This window comes from Amblyraja radiata, chromosome 26 (genome assembly GCF_010909765.2).
Source record: "Amblyraja radiata isolate CabotCenter1 chromosome 26, sAmbRad1.1.pri, whole genome shotgun sequence".
Classification (NCBI taxonomy): domain Eukaryota; kingdom Metazoa; phylum Chordata; class Chondrichthyes; order Rajiformes; family Rajidae; genus Amblyraja; species Amblyraja radiata.
In genome coordinates, this window is record NC_045981.1 from 11,591,138 (window position 1) to 11,608,424 (window position 17,287).

At 38.1% G+C, this 17,287-nt stretch overlaps 1 protein-coding gene across 1 annotated transcript in view; it reads right to left on the reverse strand.

Annotated features, from left to right (window-relative positions):
* Positions 1-17,287, reverse strand: part of LOC116987734 (E3 ubiquitin-protein ligase rnf213-alpha-like) — a 145,335-nt gene that overhangs the window by 17,072 nt on the left and 110,976 nt on the right. Inside the window, exons 36-48 of the mRNA XM_033043966.1 lie at positions 15,165-15,276; positions 13,637-13,835; positions 12,870-13,066; positions 12,006-12,128; positions 9,978-10,088; positions 5,166-5,411; positions 4,808-4,889; positions 4,681-4,715; positions 4,478-4,575; positions 4,340-4,355; positions 3,166-3,339; positions 1,750-1,915; positions 1,541-1,629 (exon numbers count right to left, since the gene is read on the reverse strand). Coding sequence (XP_032899857.1) covers positions 1,541-1,629; positions 1,750-1,915; positions 3,166-3,339; positions 4,340-4,355; positions 4,478-4,575; positions 4,681-4,715; positions 4,808-4,889; positions 5,166-5,411; positions 9,978-10,088; positions 12,006-12,128; positions 12,870-13,066; positions 13,637-13,835; positions 15,165-15,276 — 1,648 coding nt within the window. The remainder of the gene's footprint in view (positions 1-1,540; positions 1,630-1,749; positions 1,916-3,165; positions 3,340-4,339; positions 4,356-4,477; positions 4,576-4,680; positions 4,716-4,807; positions 4,890-5,165; positions 5,412-9,977; positions 10,089-12,005; positions 12,129-12,869; positions 13,067-13,636; positions 13,836-15,164; positions 15,277-17,287) is intronic.

The following is a 17,287-nucleotide window of genomic DNA, read 5'->3' on the forward strand; positions in this document are numbered from 1 at the left end:
TTTGCTTGCATGGAAAACCATTAATATTAATTTAATGGACGTTTTTAAGAGGAACCTCTGTGAAATCTATTTTCCAACATCCAAACAAAAATATATTTCCCTAATTTCAATTGAACTGGCATATTTGCATGTGCAAGTAGAATCTATATATTTTTAAACAAGAGAGACACAAACAAATGCAGATGCACAGTGTACTGGAGTAACTCAGCGGGCCAGGCAGCATCTTTGGAGGATGTGGATAGATGATGTTTCGGGTTGGACCCTTCTTCAGACTGATTGTAGTAGGGGGGAGGAAGCTGGAAAAGAGGTGGGTGGGACAAAGCCCAGCCAGTTGGTGCAGGTGAGAGGTGTTTGATTGGCAGTTGGGTGCACAAAGACTAGAGATGAAAAGGGGCAAAAGGGTGTCAGATAAGGAGAGGAGTGAGATGTAAAGACAGAGGGAGGGATATGGTGGAAGAAGACGGGAGGAGGGATGAGGGGAAAGTGGGGCTGGGTTGTGAGAGAAACGATACTCACCACCATGTGGGGACAGGGTACAGGAAAGGGCGGGAGGGAGAAAAAGGGGGGAAGTGTGTTTGTTTCCTAAAATTGGGGAATTCAATGTTTATATGTTGGGTTGCAAGCTAAACAAGAGTTTTTCCTATAGATTGTTTGTTGTTAGATAAACAGGGGCATCTCTTAATGTATGCATTTCGCTTTTTAACTGAGTCTAATAATGTTGGATATGCCGACTAACCAAACAGTAAAACAGTTACAACTTGAAATCATATTACAATATCTGATGATGTGGCATATCATTTGTGAAGATGAGAGAAAACACGGCATAAATGACTGCTGGCAAGCTTATCACTACATAATCTTGCAAGGTTAAAGAAGTGTATTGTTTCAATCACATAACGGAATACCATCCTAAGAAAAGTGTGCTGCTTTGTGCTCATTAGGTCTAGGCAATTAAGTCTAGGTCAGGTAACCCAGTATGTAAAACAGAAACATTAATGGGAATTAGTAGTATTAGCCTAAACTGCAGCGTATAGGTTTAAGGTAAAAGGGACCTGAGGGCAACTATCTTACGCAGAGGCTAATGCGTATGTGGAATGGGTTGCCAGAGGAAATGGTTGGGGCAGGTTCAATAACACCATTTAAGACATTTGGACAGGTGAATGGATAGAAAAGATTTAGAGGGATATTGGCCAAACGTCAGCAAATATGTCTGGCTCAGATTGGCATCTTGGTTGGCATGGACTGGTTGGGCCAAAGAGCCTGATTCCATTGCATGCTCCATCAATAAAAATGATTATATGCTGGGCTTTTCTGATCTGAAGTTTGAAGTCAATAAAAGAAGGTGAATAACTACTTGAATTTTCTCTTAAGATCCACTGCTGAGCAGAGGGTTTACAAATTTAGGTTAGTCAGAATTCTAAAATATAGTTGCCACACTTAATTTTTTTTTTAAATGTTGTGTATTGTTGCAGGGACATGTATTTTAAATATTACTTATAAATATTAAATATAAATAAAACAGAAACAAATTAAATCTCACCTCCACTGCAGGAGTTATCACCTCTTTTGAAATAGACTTCTCCCAATTTTCCCTTTGTACCTTGGTGGACAGGTCTGGTAATGTAGGGACTAGAAAAATAATATTTAAAAAAGTAGATAGTGAATTTTAGTGACAGAACTAAAAATACATTTGTTCTTCTATTAAATACTTGTGACCTTATTTTGCTCCTTTATTACACAGATACTTACGCTTCTTTTGATGAATGAGTTGGCGGAGAAAGAGATGAACAACTATTGCCGTTTCATCGATAGTCTTTGCCAGTGAATTCCTGAGCTGTTCTATGTCTTTCTTGATATGACACCAGAGAAAGTCCCTTGGATTTTGAACTTGTGGTTTTATAATTTGTTCTATTGACTGTGGAAAAGAATGTAGAACAAAAAAATTAAAAAGATAATTTACATATTGAGGTAATTTTGCAATTTGAGTGCAAGTTAAGGATGTACAATATTTAAAAACATTTGCAATCTACTCACATTTGTGCACAAGTTGGTATTGTGCCATATTAAAAGAAAATCCCAAACTAACTGTGCAAAATAATCACTCTTTTTTGAGACATGGGTATTTATATCTAAAAATTCTATGATAACTCGAGTACGATACCAGATCCAGTATATTAGCCTGATTTAGTTCATTATTCTTGTATACACACTTCATTTTCATCTTTATTCTGATTAGTCCTTCATTAGTCCTGCTGGCTATATTTTATATCCATGGATGACATAATTGACAAAAATCATGATTTTTTTTCCAGTTCACTGCAAAGTGGAATAACTTGCAATATCCATGATATGGTTAAACATGATATTACCTCAGGCTCAATTTTATCTACTGTTAGGTTTGTCATGGAACCAAGCAGCAATTCTAAGGGACCACGAATATGGTACAGTTTCTCTTCTGGTCACAATTTATGTGTAAAATGTTTGATGAGAGGGTAGAATGTACATAATGACATTTATATATATTCATTAATGCATCCTGATGTCAAACATAGAAGTTCTTGCAATCTTTCAATGCTGAAACAACTTACTCTTAGTTTTAATCAGATTTTACAATCAAAATATCCAGCACCATTAATTGGAAAATCTACTTGCAAATATTTAATTAAAGACGACTGAAATATCAACCAGGAAACTTGAATCATCTCACACTCCTAAATCAACTTTTCTAAGGCTAGCAAAGCTATAGATCTCCTGACAGTGCCAGATATTACTCCCCTTTATAACATTTGTAGGCATTTATTAAAATAGTCACCAATTTCTGATTTACTTCAACGCCTCTAAGTTTGTTCGATTTGTTGTCAACATGAGGTTTATTATTGTCATGTGTATTCTCACGTGCCATAGTGAAAAGCTTTGTTTTGCATGCTACCCAATTAAATCAGATAATACTATACACAAACACAATCAAGCCAAGCTCAAGTAAAACGGGTAGAGAAAAAAATATCCAGAGTACAGAATATACAACTGTTTGAGCAGGGTTTTTCAAAAACTGCCACTCCAGTGTCTATACAAAATACTAACAATTCAAACTAGATTTTGTCTAGAAACATATGCATTTAACTGATATGCATGATTACTAATACCAAATCCTTATAAATAAAATACCTTGACATCCTCCATAGTTCCTATAAACATAGCCACATGTGTCATCAGACGCACAAGTAAAAATGACACCAAGGACATTTGTCTGTCAGGAGCAACGATTGTTTCTCTTTTCCTGGGATCACCTAAGATGTGTCCCGTTTGTGTTTTGTCCATCCTAAATACCAGATAAATTGGCTTTAATTAATCCTTCATAAAGATTAGAAATGTTTAAGTCATGTTAGATTGGATAAAGTGCAGTCATATATCATTTAAATGAACAAATCCCATTGTCAGCTGATCCAAAGAGCTGGAATCAGCAACTCCTTATCACCACTGGCTTAGAATCCCCAAATCTGGCATTCATACCTAAAATGATGTGTGTCAACAAGTTAGTTGAAGGAAAGCTTTTGACTGATTAAATTACTTTGTATCAATTGGGAAAATAATCAGTCTACCTTTTCTTTTAAAAAAAACTATTTATGAAATGTATTCATCATTGGAAGACTAGCATTTATTGCCAATTCTAAATTGTCTTTCACAAGGTTTGATCAAGTGCATTTCTGAACTGTTATAATCATTGAAGTGAATATAATCCTATAGTACTGTTGTTTTGATTCTTCCAACATATAGATCATGTGAAGCATGATAGCATGGAAACAGGTTCTTCAGCACGACCTGTCCATACGGACCAACATGCCCCATCTTAAGCTGGTCTCATTTACGAACAGATCTCACTACAACATTTGTATCCATATACCTGTCCTTTGTCATTGTACCTGCCTCAGCTACTTTTTCTGGCAGTTCATTCCATATACCCACAACCCTTGTATGAAAACATTGCCCTCAGGTTTATTATAAACCTTCCCCTTTCGCCTGAAACCTATGCCCTCCACATTTCCCGACCCTGGTAAAAAAACTGTGCATTTAACTTAGTTATCTTTCTCATGATTTTATACACATTTGTAACACCACGCCACAGCCTCATACCCTCCAAAGAATAAAGTCCGAGCCTGTCAAACCTTTCCCTCACGAGTTCTAGCAACATCCTTATAAATCTTTTCTACCGTTTACAGCGAAGGTCCACCCCTTAAACTACGGCTATCACAGTTATATTCATTTATTATATTTCTGGACGCTTCAGCATGACAATATTTGTTAAACGGAACACAATATCAGAGGTTATAATCTCTCTCACTGGGTAAAAAAACAAGCTAATTTTAGAAAATTTAAAAGGTTCCAAGTATCCATTTGATAGTAGCATGGCTTGCATGTAACAGTTTGATTAGATTTATGCAAGAGTACTCTTTTTTGACCAGAATTAAAATGTTCTTACATAGCAGCTGGAGTAAATCCACTAACAGGAATGTGATTCTGTCCTCCAACTACAGCTTTGCATTCAGGACAACGGGCTACTTCCACAGGTCGACCACACTAGAATTAGAAACCAGAAATGCAAAACCACACTTTGTGTATGAAGCATTGAAAATATCTGACAGTTTATAAAGGAATAAGAAATAATAGAGCATATTAATTTACCTCTCCTACAAGGCAAGGATGTCCATTTGGGCATTCTGGCAAGAAAAACAAATATATTTGCCAATGATTAAACTGAACATTTTTCAAATGGATAAATGCACTCAAAAAGGCTGATTTTGTTACTTACGATACCAGGTATGATTCTGTAAAGCAGCCCATCCTCTAGCTTCAATGCTTATATCTTCAGGCATTGTGGGTAGGAACGTATTCTAAATGTATATTTAACAAAAGGGCAAGTTCATTTTGCTGTAATGTTTTTCTCATACATGAAGAAATTTTTTCATTTATACTCTTGATATTCAAGAATTTATTTTCAGCAGTTTTTACAACTGAAAGAACAATTAGCATTTTTGGCAAATGTAAATGTCTGAAGTCCAGATATTGCAATAGTTATTTTCACTTTTAACATGGCAAGCAGGAGAAAAACAACTGTGAAAATGTTCACTTACCGAAAGGTAAATTATAATATAAGGTAAAGAACATACCACCATAAGAGCAGGTTGGAAAGATAGATGCTGGAGTGGAGTCAGGATGCTATTTTCCTCACTGAACAAGATGACAGCTGCTGCATGAATGATTATCTCGATAATCGTCCTCTCCTGGCTATTTAGCCCTGGATTAATCTCAAGTCCAGGAATGTCATTCTTGAGTAATCTGATGGCAAACTTCTTACACATGGGAGAGTGAAAAACATTTTCTTCCTCAATGTACTTCGCAATAAAGTCACATTGCTGAAAAAACAAAAGCAATGAAATTCACTTGGGAAACCGAACAATGGAACAAAATAAAATGTTAGTTAAAGAATCAAAATCCTAAAGAATGAAGATTGCAGTGACATTTTTATATATCCAGGAATCTAGAGTCCCTAATTGACCTTGTATGCTTACTAATGTAATTTCAGTACTTTACGATTCAGCATCTGCAGTTTCTTGTGCCTCCAATGTAACTTTTAGTAAAAAAAAATACTTAAAAGGAGAGTTAACCAGTTATGCAGTGTTATAAAATTCTTATTGACAAGAATATGAACTAAAACTATATTAGCTACATTAAATGGTCTTGAGGGAACAATGGTGAGTGATCTTTTTGAACCACTAAACAATGTGAAGATACTCTAACTAGGTATGTTGCAAAGCGTACCTGAAGCGTCTTTGAAAATCTGCCGTTGCGGGTGTGCGCGATTTTGGCGCCGTTTAGAGGGGGCGGGTTTAAAACGCGATTTTCTCTAGGCTGTTCAAATCGAAGATGTTCAGCCTAGTTAATTATTAACGAAAAATCGCTGGAAGACCCCGTCGCAAAAGCTATTATTAGGTTTAAAGGCCTTGAATAATAGTTATAGTAGTTTAAAAATCAATCTCTAAACCCGCGACCGCCAGCAACCGCAGAGTCTCATAAAGCAAATAGCAGAAGTTAGGTTGTATATTTTTACATTAAAAAGGGCTTCTAAAGATCCCTTTATACAAAATTTAATATTGCGAGTAGCTCAATTTGGGCCCATTATATCCCGCAGTATTTTTCTGGGCATTTGGGGCACAAATCTACCGCAATGTGAACGTTCTAAACCAGCGCGTTCCACAGGGACCCACTGGAAAGCTGATTTAAATGGGCATTTATTTACAGCAATTGAACACTGAATTCCTTCCATTTGGTCTATAAATTAATGTAAATGAGATTTAAAAATCATGTTTTATTGTGAATTATTTGTGAATATTATTTGGACATTTAGGCTATTTAAAAATGTTAATAATTTATTAAGAAATGGATAGATGTTTAGATCTAGTAATTGAAGTCTGAAATTAGCTACAATCAGGTAACTAACTAATTATATGCTTTAATTTCAGGTCATCCAAGTAAGATTATTTTATATTTGTTTCAGAATGCTTCAATCTATGATAACTGAAAATTTCATTCAGTTCTCTTAATTTTTAAGAAAGTTATGGGCTTTTGACTGTTCACGATCACAACTTTTTTGTTATCTCCATAGAAAATCAATAGGGAACAAGATGCTCATTTCCGAGTATGAAAATGGCCATAACTTTTTAAATACTTGAGATATGAAAGTGAATTAGGTGTCAAATTAAACTTATTTTTATGCTTTATCTGATGGGATAAATTACAGACTTGATTTTTAAAATCTCAAAATTTTGTAACATTGCTACTCTAACAGTTTAGTTTATGTTGCGTGTTAACCAGTAAGTGGAAAGCCAGCACTACCATTCAATTTGATCCTGGCTGATCATCCAAAATCAGTACCCCGTTCCTGCTTTCTCCCCATATCCCTTGATTCTGTTAGACCTAAGAGCTATATTTAATCCCCTCTTGAAAACATCCAGTGAATTGGCCTCCACCGCCTTCTGTGGCAGAGAATTCCACAGATTCACAATTCTCAGTCCTAAATGGCCTACCCCTTATTCTTAAAATGTGACCCCTATTTTTGGACTCCCCAATGACGGGAACATTTTTCTTGCATCTAGCCTGTCCAATCCCTTAAGAATTGTATATGTTTCTATACGATATCCTCTCATCCTTCTAAATTCCAGTGAATATAAGCCATGTCGATCCATTCTTTCTTCATATATCAGTCCCGGGAATTAACCTGGTGAACCCACACTGCATTCCCTCAATAGCAAGAACGTCCTTCCTCAAATTAGGAGACCAAAACTGCACACAATACTCCAGGTATGGTCTCACCAGGGCCCTGCACAACTGCAGTAGGACCTCCTTGCTCCTATACTCAAATCTTCGCGCTATGAAGCGCAATAAGCCATTTGCTTTCGTCACTGCCTATTGTACCTGCATGCTTACTTTCAGTGACTGATGTACAAGGACACCCAAGTCTCATTGCACCTCCCTTTTCCTAATCTGGCACCATTCAGATAATAATCTGCCTTCTTGTCCTTGAACATGAAACTTTTCATTTTCAGATATAATTTACATCACTATACGGTGGGTCTATGGAGCAACATAGATAAGAATACTACACAAATTCAGCAATCATATCAGAATTTGAAGTTTTAGAATCAGAAGCTGTTAAATTTAAACATAATAAAAACTGGAAGCATTCCTCCCGAACAAGTCTCTGTTTTCATTGCAGCTTTTCAAATAAATGATATACTAGAGTTATTTTTGCCAGGGTTCAGACTCTGCTAACTTTTGTGTGTTTAGAATACTGTCTTTACAGATGTGGGATTAAATCCAGCATAAAACTGAGGGCTAAAAAATACATTTTGTAACATGATTCTGTTGGAGCCAAATCTGCAGAGCTGAACAATCACAAAAAATATTCCCAGATAAAAAGACAGTGCACATTAATGTTGCCAAGACCATCACTTATCTACCTTCACATAACCCATATCCCTCCATTCTGTACATATCCATATACCTATCCAACCCTTTTGTACGCCATTAACGTAACTGCTTCATCCACCACCCCTGGTAGCGCATTTCAGGCACTCACCATCGTCTGTGTAAAAAACTTGCCCCGTACATCATCTTTAAACTTTGCCCCTCTCATCTTAAAGCTATGCCTCCTATTTGATAACAATACATCTGTTGATGCTCCTGACCACATTATCAGTGATGTAACCTGGGGTCATTGGGTGTTTCGGGTCTTTCAACATCAGACACCTACACCCATGCAACTCAGCCGTGGTTGATCAGACCACCACTTGTGATCAGGTGACATCCTCCACATGGACCTCCTCTCCTGATCCAGAGCCACCTCGAGGCTTTCTCCGCTGCCCCTACTAGTATTTTGCCCTCTAGTAACTCTGCTAAAACTGCCTGACTTCAGCATGAATTAAAAGTGGCTTCTTCACCAGTTAACTACTGTCATAAAGAGTCATGAAGTCACAGAACTATACAGTGCAAAAGCCCAATAATGTAGCCCAATTCATCTGTGCCGAACAATTTACCGAATTGCACTTTGAAGATTAGGGGAGTTCGCTCTGTATCTGGTCATGCTATACTGGACTGTTTGATAGTTTTAATGAGTGGAGAAAATGCATGATATAAACTTTTCCCAACCTCTGATAATGCCGCTCTTTTCCAAATTCTCTTCAATAATATATCACAGACCTCTGCCGTGTGTGATATTTAAGTATAAATGATTTGGACCTAAACATAGATGGGTTGGTTGGTAAATTTGCAGCTGACATCAAAATCGTTGGGTTGCGACTGTGATGAAGGCTGTGAGAAAGTCAAAGTTTACAGCAGGATATAGGTTATCTGCAGAAATGGGCAGAGAAATGGCAGATGGGAGTTGTTAATGTGGTGTGCTCTTTGGGAGGCCACATCGAATGGGAAAATATACAATTAATGGCATGAACCTGAACAGCATTGATGTACAGAGGGATGGATCTTGGGGTCCAAGTCAGTAACTCCCTGAAAGTGGCAACACAAGTAGATAGAGTAGTTAAGCAGTATATGCACTGCTTGCTTTCATTCGTCAGGGCATTGACTATAAGTCAGGAAGTCATGGTGCAACTTTATAGATCTTTAGGCTATATTTGGAGTACTGTGTGCAGGTCTGGACATCCCATTACAGGCATTGGAAAGGGTGCAGAAGCGGATTACCAGAATGTTGCCGGGATTAAGTGGCCACCCATTCCTTCTCTCCAGAGATGCTGCCTGTCCTGCTGAGTTGCTCCAGCATTTTATGTCTATCTTAAGTGGTATTAGCTGCAGGGAGAGGCTGGACAGACTTGGATTGTTTTCTCTGGAATGCTAGAGGTGCGGGAAGACCTGATAGAAGTGTATAAAATGATGAGAGGCATAGATAGGGCTGACAGCCAAAACCTTTTTCTCAGGATGGAAAAATTAAATACTAGATTAGATTGCTTTAATGTGTGAGGGACAACGTTTAAACAGGATGTGGGGGGGGGGGGGGGGGGAGTAAGTACTGTATATATATTTTTCACACACGGGGTGGAGATTGCCTGGAACACACTGCTAGAGGTGCTGGTTGAGGCAGATCGATAGTAACATTTAAGAGACTTTAGAAATATAGTAAAATAGGTGCAGGAGTAGGCCATTCAGCCCTTTGAGCCAACACCACCATTCAATATGATCATGGCATCAGTTGTAAAAAGCAAATCCTTTTGGATATGCAGGGAATGGAGGGATATTGCTTCTGTTCGGTACAAATATTGTGGAAAGGGCCTGTTCTTAGGCTGTACTCTTCTATGTTCTATAAAATATTCCTTATCACTCATGCTCTGTAAATATAAAAGTTTACAAGCAGAAAACAGCAACATTGTGTTCAGGCTACTTAATATCCAATCCACATTATCCAGACTTACATCTTTGTTTGGATGGTCGCTTGGTTTGCTTGATGCGTACAGAATAGTGAATTCCCGGAATATTGCGAGGGTCATATGAGCACCTTTCTCTTTGGAAGAGCATTTGCAAACCTAATGTAAAATAATTTTGGTTAAGTTTACTTCAAAGCAGAACAACCAATCACATACACTCCAGAAATAACTCGGACAATTCTATTGTCCAGCCTATCCTTCCAAACATAGTAACATAACAAATAGGAGAAGCTGTTTAAGGCTAATCTGGTCCTTGATCTCAAATCAAGCTTTCCTATCTGATTCTAATTACTCTCAATTCCTCTGTAATCCAAAAATCTACCTCAGCATTGAATATATTAATTACTCTGATCCACAGTTCTTTGGGCCAGAACAATTTTAAAAGGCAAATCCTTAATCCTGCCACTGTTCTCCTTCCTAGATTCCCTCCCCCCCACCAAAAGATACACTGTCCAAATATCCACTCCTTCATGCCATTTCAGAATCTGATGAGGTAATCTCTTCTACTTGTAATATAGTTTAGTTTAGAGACACAGCGCGGTAACAGGCCTTTCGGCCCACCGGGTCCGCGCAGACCAGCGATCCTTGCACACTAACCTACGCACTAGGGACAATTTTTACATTTACCAAGCCAATTAACCTACAAACCTGTACGTCTTTGGCGTGTGGGAGGAAACTGAAGATCGGAGAAAACCCACGCAGGTCACGGGGAGAACGTACAAACTCCAAACAGATAGCACCCATAGTCGGGATCGAACCCGGGGTCTCCGGTGCTGCATTCGCTGTAAGGCAGCAACTCTACCACTCCGCCACCGTCTATGGGCACATTCTACTCAACGTTTTCTCATAATACAACTTCGTAACTAGGAATCCATCTAAAGAAACTTTGCTGCAACACCTCAATGGCATGTATACGATTTCTTACCTGAGGAGTCCAAAACTAAATACAATAGCTCATGTGTGCTCACACCATGCAGCAAGACCTCCTTACTCTTATACTCCACCCTCTTGCAACAAAAGCTAACATTTCATTTGTTTTAATTACTAAATGACAACTTCCCATGATTTACACGAGGACACCTTGAACACTCACAAATCACTCTTAAATAATACCATATTTTTAATATTGCAACCACATTGTAGAGTAATCTCTTTGTTCACATTTAACTATCAGCATCCCTTTCATTGGTTCTTCCTCAGTAACTTTCCCATTCATCTTTGTATCATCTGCAAGCTACCTACTGAATTTGCACACATATGAAATGATTCATTAAAGGTTAAGGGCCTGTCCCACTTGGCTGTCTTTCGCACGCCGTTTACGCGACCTGCTAGAGCGTGGGTAGCGCGGGGACGGGCGCATGGAGTGATGTGGAGGAGTGTGGAGTGGCGTGGAGGAGTGTGGACTTGGTCCTGCACAAAATCTTCGCACGCCACCGGCCTGTCGCATAACTGACGGCCAACGTGGGACAGGCCCAAGACCCTGGCGCGACGCAACGTTTCACCTCCAACGGCAGGCAAACGATCGTCCAACTCAGCCTGGGGCTCACGGCAGTTGCGGATCTGGATCCGCCCCCCCCACTCCTACTCCCAGAGCGGGGCCAAGAAAATTGAAGATAGACACAAAATGCAGGAGTAATTCAGCAGTACCGGCAGCATCTCTGGAGAGAACGAATGGATGACGTTTCGGGTCAAGACCCTTCTTTCAGACTGAAGAAGTCTCGAACCGAAACATCATCCATTGCTTCTCTCCAGAGATGCTGCCGGTCCCGCTGAGTTACTCCTGCATTTTGTGTCCATCTTCAAATGACGTCACGTGCTCCAGACTGCTGTGCGGGCGCATGACTCTCGCAAGACTGTCATTACCGGCCTGTCGCTTTAGTGACGGCCCATGTGGAGCAGGCCCTTTAGTCTTCACCAGTGTTGAACTCCAATTAGCATTAGGCTAGTTCACTTCAATTGAATGCAAATATTTTCTGGCTTCAAGGCCAAATTACTTTTAGGTATTTTCACTCATACCTTTTTAGCTTCTTCAATACTTTTAGGCTCACTCGAAACAAAGGATTTGAATAAAGCATCACGAAGCGTTTGATAATTTTTGCCACATGCAATGTAACGATCAATTTGTCCAGTACTCTCTCTCTGAAAACAAAAAAAAGATAAAGCAAGGTAATTTTCAGGAGATTTTGCAACATTTCTTCATAATCCATTACTTTTTCTCCATTTTCATACCTCATTCAAAGGCCTTTGAATGTTACTGGATATATTTCCATGAGAATTAAAGGTTGCCCAGAAACTCTTAAAAAAGGCAACATTATCTATATCACTGAGCTATTTATCATCTCTACACAATATGCCTTAGTGTTAGTAAGGGCAAAAGATTCACAGAAGACTTGAGGGACATGTGGGAAAGAATAAATTGTCGGGCAACAGGGAAATAATAACTTCGGTGTTAGGAGAGAAGGCAGGTACAGGATACTGAGTTGGATGATCAACCATGATCATATTGAACGGCGGTGCAGGCTCGAAGGGCCGAAGGGCCCACTCCTGCGCCTATTTTCTATGTTTCTATTGTAGCCTGTTTATGTTGAATGTACATCTGTGGGAATACTCCCTCATGGGCTAGACTAGATAAATATTTATTTCTTGCAATGTCTTTCTTTCTTTCAGGATATTTCATGAGTAGAATCCTAAAGGTGCAGTACAATGGGCTACAACATACTAGCAGAAGCAACATATTAAGAAAAAATATATATTTTTGTAATTTTACTCAAGTTTTCTGGCATGAGAAGGAAACAATTTCAACTAAAGCAAAGAAGACAATTGCAACTAATCTTAACCAAACCAACCATGGGTCAATAATGAACAGTTTATTATTTGTACCCTTTGTAAAACTTCCTTGGGAAAGATCCATGAAAATTGGTCATTCATTATGAGCTCCTGGACGAACTCTATTCCATTTAGACTACACAACTTTCGCACAAGATAAATTTTGAACCAATCATTTCCTCGATTGAGAATCACACTCTTAATGCAATGTAGGAAAGTTTCTTTTGCACGTGCATATTTTGAATCCTGATCTGGAAATACAAATCAGTAAAAATTAAAGTTTAACATGGCCCATCTACCAAATTAAGAATACATTTATGCTTACCAATTACTTCTATTGTTAATTAAAGATGTTGATAGATGGAAATTGGCATTGTTATGCATCAGATACACGTGTCAGTTTTGACTGGTGGGTTGGCAGTGGAAAGAGTTAGCAGCTCAAATTACTGGATGATAACATCTCTGATGACCTGTCCTGAGCTCAGCACATACATGTAATCACGAAGGCTGCGCCTCAACTTTCATAGAAGTATAAGGAGATTCAGCATTTCACTGAATACTTTGACATGAAGTCAAGTGAAGTGTGCTCTTTCTAGCCCCTACAACTATTATTAGTTATTGCTCAGTTAAATGATGTCAAATCAAAGACCAGAACTGAAAATATCCCACATATTGTTTGTGTACATGTGTACAGAGGAAATGTTCTTGGGAATGTAGATCAGCAAATTTTAAATACTGGTGTGTTGACCAATCTAGTTGGACGCAAAGTGATCATGCTCTTCTCAAACGATGGATTGAATAAAGATAAAATCCAGTATTACCAAGTGTGTCACACGATTCACAAAGTAGCTGGGAAGCAGTGTCAAAACAGAGGCGAATCCGGGCAATTATCTGTAGCTTTTCTATTGTCATCTGTTTCCTCTTATGTTGAATGTACATCTGAAGGAATTCACCCTCTTGGGCTAGATATGCAATTTTTTCTTGCACTGTACACCACTGAGATTTTTCGTAAATTGAATCCTAAACATGGAGTAAAATGGCTTATTAATTACATATATACATTACAGAAAGTGAATGTATCCTATATTCTTTCTGAGTAAGAATTGAAGAAAGAATGGATGAAAGAGTTACACAGATTCTCTTTGACGTACAAATGGTTGAATTTAACTGTTCAGGTTACGGCACAGAAATGACAATGTCTAAATGATAGCCCTGAAAATGCAACATGTGTTACTAAAGACAGAGATGTTAGAATGGTACACAAGAAAAAGAAAGTAATAGCAGAGGTGGATCACCTGGTCCCTCAAGCCTACACCGCCATTCAACATGATCATGGATAACCTATCCCAGCCTCAATTCCTTTTCTGTGCCCATTCCCCCATTACCCTTAATTTCTCAATCTTACAAATATTAATCTGTACCTTAAATATATATAATCATCTGGCCTCCACCATCATTTTGAGCAGAGAATTCTAATTTCTGGATATTTACTTTGAGTTATATTTTCTGGCTTGGTATACAAGACGATTTTTTAAGGTGATAGCTGCCAAGGTTGCTTGATGTCATGATTCTTGATTGATGCTTTTGGATGATGTTATTGAGGGTATTCCTCACACAATATCTCCCTGTATTGCACAATATCCCTCAGGTTGCTCAGTGTTTATGACATTTGTAAGTGTACAAATCACAATCACAAATCTAAATCAGTTTATAAATGAGGATCTGTTAAGAGTTTCAGTAACAAAGGAACAAGTATAGCACCAGCACAAAATCAACTCACCAGATAGTTTTTAAAAGTTATTTTACTTGAATTAAATTATTTTACTGGTAGTAAATTATTTTGTGTTTTTCATTAACTTCGTCCCACTTAGGCGATTTTTTGGACGACTACAGGCGACTGTGGTCAACAATTTATGCTGTCATAGGTTGTGGTAGATGTTGTCGTAAGTGCTGTCGTACGTTGTCGCCAGGTGTCGTAGGTGAATTCCATTAAAACTAGTCTCTGGCACTCGCCAAAAGAGTCGCCTAGGTGGGACAAGCCCATAACCGCTAATAATAAAAATCAAAGTTCAACTTCCAGTTTTAATTAAAGGATGCCTGTTCCGTGGAGCAACCTGTGGAATATTGTGGGATAATGTGCAATCATTGATTATGTATTGTCCAAAACAGGAATAACTTCAATAACATCAACCATACATCATGACATCAAGAAAATATTGACAGCTATCAATCGTTTACATAGCAAACCAGAAAATGTAACCGGCTCTACTCCAGAAACTGCTGGGAACTTATGCTGTATTATAGTGTAACTAAATCAAGATGAGTAGCAATGACACAGGATAAACATACCTCCAAACAATTCAGAAACAATGCATAGAGTTCAGTCTCACTTTCTTGAAATATTTTTGTGTTTTGAAATGCAGATAGATAATCCTGCAGGTAATTTTTAATGTCATCAAAACTGAAAGATAAACATTTTTTTTAAATTAATGAAATATTGAAAACTGGAATTTATAGAGTCACCGTCTTAGAGCATGAAACCAGCCTCCATGCTAATCGAGGATCAATTTAAGCTTTTCCCATTTGCCTATGATTGACCCATATCCCTGTAAACCTTTCCTAACCGTGTACCTGTCCAAATGCCTTTTAAATGTTGTTATTGCACTTGACTACTTCCTCTGGCAGCTCATTCAATAGACATGCCACCACTGTGTGAAAAAGCTGACCCTCAGGTTCCAATTAAATATTTCCTTTCTCTCCTTAAACCTATGCCTTCTAATTCTTGATTTCCCCAACCCTTGGAAAAAACTGTGTGCATTCACCCTATCTATACCCCTCATGTTTTTTATACTCCTATAAGACCACCCCTCAGTCTCCTACGCTCCAAGGCGTAAAGTCCTATCTGGCCCAACTGCTCCCTATAACTCAGCCCCTTGTAACCTGGCAACATCCTCAAAAATCTTCTCTGCACTTTCCAGTTTAATGGTATATTCCTTTAGCAAGGCGTCCAAAACTGAGCACAATATACCAAGTGCAGCCTCGCCATTGTCTTGAACAATTGCAACATAATATCCCAACGTCTGTACTCAATATACTCACTGATGAAGACCAGAGTGCCAAAAATATTCTTCAACACCTTATCTACCTCTGGTGCCACTTTCAGGGAATTATGTACGTGTACTTCTTGGTCCCTCTGTTTTACTCCCCATGGCCCTACCGTTCACTGTGAAAGTCCCGGTTTAACTTCAACAAAATACAACATCTTGCATTTATCTAACTAAAGTTAAATTTGTTATTCCTCGGCTCACTTACCTAACTGATCAAGATCCCGCTATAATTCTTGATAATGTTCTTCATTGTCTACAACATCACCTATTTTAGTGTCATCTGCAAACTTATTAACCATACTTTGTATATACTCAACCAAATCATTGGCATAGATGACAAATAACAGTGGGCCCAGGACCGACACGTGGTACACCACTAGTCTCAGGCCTCAGTTCAAACACCCCTCACATCAATTTCTGTTTCCTACTATCCAGCCAATTGTGCATTCAATTAGCTTCCCTGGATCCCATGTGATCTAATTTTCCAGTGTAGCCTACCTAATGAAATCTTATCAAAGGCCTTGCTGAAGTGCATATCGACATCAACTGCCCTGCCCTCATTGACGTTCGGTTACATCTTCTAAAAACTAAATTCAAATTTGTGATCCATGATCTGCCATGGACATAGCTCTCGCTGACTATCCCCAATCAACCACCATATTTCCTAATATATGTACATCTTATTCCTCAGAATAATAAGCATTACAAAATCATAACAAAAATCATTAACAAACCAAGCAAAGTTTAAAACCATCATACCAATAATAAATATAAAATAAAGACACCATTACTGATCATCATGAGAATGACCACAACTCAAAGAATGTTGGTCAAATATTGAAATAAACTCATTCAAACTACTGATGAATCCAAAAACAAATCACTTCCAACTCATTTTGGATTTTCTCTGGAACAACTTAAACTTTTAAGAAACCAATATATCAGAAGAAGCAAACCTATGAAATCCGTGAAATACATGAAAATAAATAAAACAAGACCACGAGACTGTAACATGAAAATCGCCTTGGAACACGATGTTCTCTATTGAAGTAGTAAATATCCTGACCAGTGAGACTGCATCAAGAGAAATATGATTAAACAGAAAGGATTTCCTCTCTCTGGTGATTTATACACAAAGCATAAGCTTAACATTTGTTAATCTGATGCTGATTCCTGAAATAAAAAAACATGGCCACTACTGTAATTAAGACACAACAAACACTATTTCTTAAATTAAAGCAATGCAATATTGGTGGTAAACAGCACTTGATTTTCTTTAAAAAAAACCCCGTCATGAGATGTCCCCATTTATTTTGTTTGGAGTTTACGAGGTACTTTTAAAAATATACATGAAATTAAAAAACT